The 5,909-nt window shown below is 44.9% G+C and overlaps 1 protein-coding gene across 3 annotated transcripts; it reads left to right on the forward strand.

The window, feature by feature from the left end:
- Positions 1 to 593: 593 nt before the first annotated feature.
- LOC110499053 (transcription factor Sox-8) lies at positions 594 to 3,753 on the forward strand. 3 transcript variants are annotated; one of them, XM_021575885.3, is made up of 3 exons: positions 594 to 1,265; positions 1,610 to 1,857; positions 2,074 to 3,753. In XM_021575885.3, exons 1-3 carry the CDS (start codon positions 859 to 861, stop codon positions 2,832 to 2,834), a joined length of 1,416 nt encoding a protein of 471 aa, XP_021431560.1. In that variant the 5' UTR covers positions 594 to 858; the 3' UTR covers positions 2,835 to 3,753. The 3 variants fall into 3 exon arrangements, with proteins under 3 accessions (XP_021431560.1, XP_090068037.1, XP_036811781.1); XM_090211911.1 differs by having other exon boundaries at positions 618 to 724; XM_036955886.2 differs by having other exon boundaries at positions 643 to 1,265; positions 1,610 to 1,731.
- Positions 3,754 to 5,909: the final 2,156 nt, after the last annotated feature.

Below are 5,909 nucleotides of genomic sequence, written 5' to 3' on the forward strand. Positions count from 1 at the left end.
GTGGTGACGTAATGTCCCCATGAGTGACAGAACACTGAGCCAATGACAACGCAAGAGAACATTACCAACCCCTACACTCCGTATTTTCAGCTGGCTGCCCCACCACCATAGAAACCACTGAGCTAGGCTGAAACACCTGCATTTTAGAGCTGCATTACTCAAGAAAGCAAAAAAGAAACCACGTTTGTATGCGGCTTTATTAACATTGTTTTCAAACTGATATGTGACACGAATTAATGCCAAAATAACATGCAAAACAGGCATCACCCCATATTTATTTTTTTAGCTAGAAAAGTGTGGCTCAGAACAGGTGGGGGTCTGCTGTGAGGTTGCAAGTCCATCGAGTTCATGCCTTGCACATATGCTTCCACAGTTAATGTATCTGAATATAAAGCTGGAATTCTGACCATGTTCATTTTGTCTACGAGTATCCTGTTTTAATGTCTGAATGATATAAGCAATTTTACATTGGCTATACAGTAAAACTAATTATTAGAATGTATATAACACACATTTCAAATCACTGGCTCATATTTCCCACAAATGGGAGGAATCAGTGGAGCTACAGCGTATGTACAAACCAATAATATATGAGGGGTGGAGTGAGAGGACGCAACCAGATTCCAACAACATTCTCTTAGCACAACAAAATGTGTCAGTATCAAACTGAGATTTCAGAGTTTGGACATTATAACCAATATGACAACTTACAACAGGGTGATAGGTAAGAATTAACATCACGACAAGCGTTTGGGATTTTACATTTTAATTGTTCCTCACTCAGGGCTCCGTGCGTAAAATGCGCATTTGGCACAATCAACAGGCAGCTATATAGACCAAAGCAATTTTTCACTGAACATGACCGAGGAAAAGAGTAAGTCATTCAGCGACCATCCATGTAGTCCAACGGGAACCGCCAGCTCGATGTCGCAGGACGACTCGGATTCGGACGTCCCGTCCTCTCCAACCGGCTCCGATGGACAGGCGCCCGGCAACGGGATAACCCCAAAAATGGACACCAGCGAGGAAGATAAACGGTTTCCCGCGTGCATCCGAGACGCAGTGTCTCAGGTGCTTAACGGATACGACTGGTCGCTCGTACCGATGCCTACACGAGGAGACCGGTCTCTGAAAAACAAACCCCATGTGAAGCGGCCGATGAACGCGTTCATGGTGTGGGCGCAAGCGGCGCGCAGGAAACTAGCTGACCAGTACCCGCATCTCCACAACGCCGAACTCAGCAAGACCTTGGGGAAGCTCTGGCGGTCAGTAGAGATAACCGAATGTATATATTTAATGGGGGGTATAGTACACATTTGCGTACCTAATGTGCCGCATAGAACATGGAACAGATGTACTATGGAAATGTTTTTTGCTCCAAACCCAAAAATCTGCAGTGAAGATTGACAAGTTACAAAATACTTATTATTCGTTTATTTTCTACTATTGTTTCATGAAAATTTGTGCACAACTTTGCCTTTTCATAATGATTAACCAAATTTTACATGGCATGTTTAGAATGATTATGGTAATGATATTCACTGTGACATCCAGCATTGTGCATCTTATAATAGTCCACAACTCAACCCAACCTGTCATCAATTTCCAGCCTGCTCTCTGAAAGCGAGAAGAGGCCATTTATGGAGGAGGCAGAGAGACTGAGGGTGCAACACAAGAAAGACTACCCTGACTACAAATACCAACCCCGGAGAAGGAAGAGCACCAAGCCAGGTCAGTGTAACTCCGACTCCGGGGCTGAGCTGGCCCAATTCCACCCAGGCCAGATGTACAAGGCTGAACCTGGTCTGGCCAGACTGATCTCTATGGGGAATGGGCATAATCATCCAGAGCGGACAGGTGAGTGGATCTCCCAGCATATGTGATACATTTGTGCAAGAATGTAGAACAATCCATACTCAATAACAACACACAGTTTGTCAGTCACCAGGTCTTTTTTTTACTGATTGAGATCTTGTATGAACACTTATCTCTCCTGGGTTCAGGTGTTCCGGCACATTCTTTTGTTAGTACGCCGTAGCTAATGTTTATGCATCTGTTGTGTATTTTCTGAAGGCCATCCACATGGTCCCCCCACACCCCCCACCACCCCCAAGACAGAGCTGTATCTTGGGCTGAAACATGATGGCCGGCGCCCCCTGGATGGGGGACGGCAGAACATCGACTTCAGCAACTTGGACATCTCTGAGCTGAGCACCGATGTCATCAGCAACATGGATGCCTTTGACGTCCATGAGTTCGACCAGTACCTGCCACTCAACAAGCACAGCTCCGCCCCGGCGCCTCCGGACCATGGGCACGGGGGTCACGGATCCAACCCCCCCTCTGGGTCCCTCAGCTCCTCCTACGGCCACTCCCACAGCAATGCCTTGCCTTGGGGTCCAAAAGGGGCGGGAGCGGAGGCGGCGCTCCCCTCTTCCTCCTCGTCTTCTAGTAACAGCGATGGCCTTCACCACAGAACGCCGATCAAAACGGAGCAGTTGAGTCCCAGCCACTACAGCAGCCAGCACTCCCACAGCTCCTCGCCACCCCACCCCGACTACGCCCCCCTCAGCTCTGGAGGCGGCCCCTCCTCTGCAGCCCCCTCATCCTCCTCCTCCCAGCCCAGCCCCCAGTGTGACTATGCAGACCTCCAGAGCCCCAGCTACTACAGTGCCTACTCCAGCTACCCCGCAGGTCTCTATCAGTACCCCTACTTCCACTCCTCTCGCCACCCCTACGGCAAACCGCTCATCAACAGCGTAGCCATCCCTCCGCCCCACAGCCCCACCTCAAATTGGGAGCAGCCGGTCTATACCACACTCACCAGGCCTTAGACTCAGCATTGACAGCCTATGGTGCCTGATATGGCTTTCTTCTGTTTTTGCTGTGTTAGTGAGGACATGACACAAGGCTCAAGGTTGGACACGATCTAAGAACAACTGCCTGCTGGTTTTGTCAGAATGGACAGAGAATCTCTACCCACATTCATGCATGAATCTTCTGTGGGAAAAATGTGGAACACACTTCTGTTTTGACCACGAAATCACAAATGAATACAATTCTAGATGAACTTTTTATGTGCCTATCTGATGTTCAACTCTTTATCTCAGATTGAATAATTATTGTTTGTATTTATGTTTTATATGAACATGTTTTATATTGGAATGCACATTCCGGCTTAACAAATGCACCAAATGAATAGTAATTCCACTTCTTAGTTACTGTTCATCACTCCAGTGCAGTTCCATTCCTTGTCAGAAAAAGCGCCGGGGACTTTCACTCAAGGCAACAGGTGTTCAGTTCTGTTTCCTACAAATCGAGATGACAAGATTTCAGGGTTGAAGGAAATGAGTAAAATGATATACCATATGCTGTGATTGACTGGACAGCTGGACTGAGGACAGGAACCACCATGCTCGTCATATAGCATGGACCGCTAAGCCCTGAGCATCTGCTGGACTTGTCTTCTTCAAAGGTTGACATGTCCATTCCAGCACAGCAGTTCTGTGCGGATGAAGGCCAAAATGGCTTGTCTTTCTGAAAAGGCAACTGCAAAAAAAAAACATGCCAAAGGGCAATCCAGGTTTGGTTATTGGACTTTTATACTTGATATGTCGACTAGATTATTTGTATGAAAACCAGCTAATATAAATGCTTGATGAATTTAGTGCGCATGACCACGCATTTATGCTGTTTTATGTTTACCTTTACCATTAAATAACTGCATTGCAGAGTGTTTTCACCAACAACAAATTTGGTTAGGAGAAGCTCCTCCCTCATTCATTTTCAACAAGGGCACGCAGAGAAATTTGCAGGGGATTGTGGGAAGGTGAGCGGCGAAACCCTGCTAGCGGAGTGGTAGAAAAAGTTCAGCGAAGTACAGACTTCGTGCAAATTTCAAGCGTTGTCAAGAGGAGGCGCTGCCTCTGGTCAAAACCCACTGTATGAACTCATGCAGAGCCGTTAAATACGTTGGCCCACACACCTGTTTCTTGCTGTTACAAATATTTTTTGCAAATTACATATAAACTTAATGTTTATAAGTAGTTGGGCAGTTTCTTGAAGACAAGATGGATGCTTGGCATGCAGTTACTGAGAGTTGGCATACTACCAAGTGTGTTTGTGTGTGAGTGTGTGCATGCATGAGTGAGAAGCGTGCGTGTGTGGGTTTGCGAGCGTGTGCTTGCGTGTGAACGCGTGACACAGACAAAAAGCTCTGAATTTTAATGAGCAATTACTTTGTTGAAAGATCCTTTGTCTCCCTTCATCTGGGGAAAGAGAGAGAAATTAATTGGACTGAGAAATAAAAACTGCATCATTACCAAAGGCACCAACAAGCAACAGGGTATGAGAAGAATTCATCGCAGTGAAGCTGATCAGAACAGATGGGATGTGGGTGGCTTGTGAGCGGAATGCTCTTTTTTGTTTGTTGTGAGAACAGATTTAAATGTATAGCCACCGGTATGCTGTAACTCAGACTGTCCTGCCTATTGTTTGCCAGGACATTTTAGCAGAAACTCAATTAGAGAGATAGGGATGAGGATAGAGAATGGAGACAGAGTGTTAAGTTACTGACAGAATTAATCAGGATGCATTGCATAATAACAGGAGTTTGGCTATACAAATTATGCATGAATCACCACCATCACCTGTCCAACTGGAATAGATTGATCATTCAGTGAATAACAGGCACTATACCTAGACCAACATAGCTATTAACTATTAACAATCTTCTTAAAACATTTTATTTTAACAGATACAGTATACTGTACCTGGCTCATAGGTTGCTATATTTACTCTCAGGCCATGCTAAATGCCCTATGTTTCTGCCCCTGGGCTTCACTACAGAAATGATGGCTGAGGATTTGGGGTTCCAGCCACTTTTAATTACTTTGAATTACTTCCTGAATGGTGAAAATATCTGGTGAGTTTCACTGAGTTAGTGTCTACTGGAGTTAGCCTGGCCTGCCGGGGCGCCAACGACAACAAGCTGCCAGACAGAACTAACATTGACTTACCCATGATGCCACAGGGATCTGGAGCCAGGGTGGAGGGGCAGAGGAGTGTGGAGGGACACATCAGGAGACCTGACTCGCACTGTGATTCGCCACACAAATGGTCATATATATACTGTATAGGTGGGAAGGCAGTTCCACCTCATTTGGATTGGTAAAAACACAGAGGCAGTTGAAATTCTGCTAAGACTATGCATGGGAAAATCAATTTTGGGTTACTGTTCAATCACCTACAAATCCCAGTTACACCTTTCAAACAGCAGCTTCGTATGTTATCTAATTTCCTTCCAAGTCAAGTTCTGTTCACGTTAAGTTTTGTTCAATTAGTCTCCTTAATTATTTTGAAACATGTTTATAAAGTTACTAATATCTTTCTCATTTTCATTACAGCTATTAGAAGTTAAAGCTTATAAGTGGTTCATACAATTTTAAGCAGTGAAAGGGATCCCTTATGTGTGTGGGTTTATTCAGGGTCTTTTCATTAGATTTGTGCCTTCTCTGTAGCCGTCCTTTAGGCTTTACCAACATGAGACACCAGCTGATTGGGTTAGACTCATCACTAAATTATTACCTCTAACTTGAAACAGACTGGGGCAGCAATGTAATAGACTTACAACAGTCAATTAGACCTAAAACCTCTACTGACGCAAGTGATGAGGTACACGTTTCTCCCTGATCTTGTCTATGTGGTATTCTCTGTCTCAAAATAACAGGATGCTACTGGCAAGTTGTTCCTGTGCAGTGCAACAATGACAAAGGGATGAATAACAGTTGTTCAAACTGCAGGCCCATTTCTATTGTTCAATCTAAGTAATGGCTTCTATTTTCTACTAATTCATCAATAGAAAGACTAAGGAGGTTCCAAGACATTGATGTTCCCACAGATATTGCACA

The sequence above is a fragment of the Oncorhynchus mykiss genome, chromosome 20 (genome assembly GCF_057628025.1).
Source record: "Oncorhynchus mykiss isolate SJ-2025 chromosome 20, ASM5762802v1, whole genome shotgun sequence".
Classification (NCBI taxonomy): Eukaryota; Metazoa; Chordata; class Actinopteri; order Salmoniformes; family Salmonidae; genus Oncorhynchus; species Oncorhynchus mykiss.

What these genes read in the sequence shown, in the direction of transcription:
- LOC110499053 (XM_021575885.3), top strand. Translation starts at nt 859, where the DNA reads ATGACCGAGGAAAAGAGTAAGTCATTCAGCGACCATCCATGTAGTCCA. An exon ending in ACCTTGGGGAAGCTCTGGCG is followed by an intron (nt 1,266 to 1,609) that starts GTCAGTAGAGAT and finishes ATCAATTTCCAG; the next exon opens with CCTGCTCTCTGAAAGCGAGA. An exon ending in TAATCATCCAGAGCGGACAG is followed by an intron (nt 1,858 to 2,073) that starts GTGAGTGGATCT and finishes TATTTTCTGAAG; the next exon opens with GCCATCCACATGGTCCCCCC.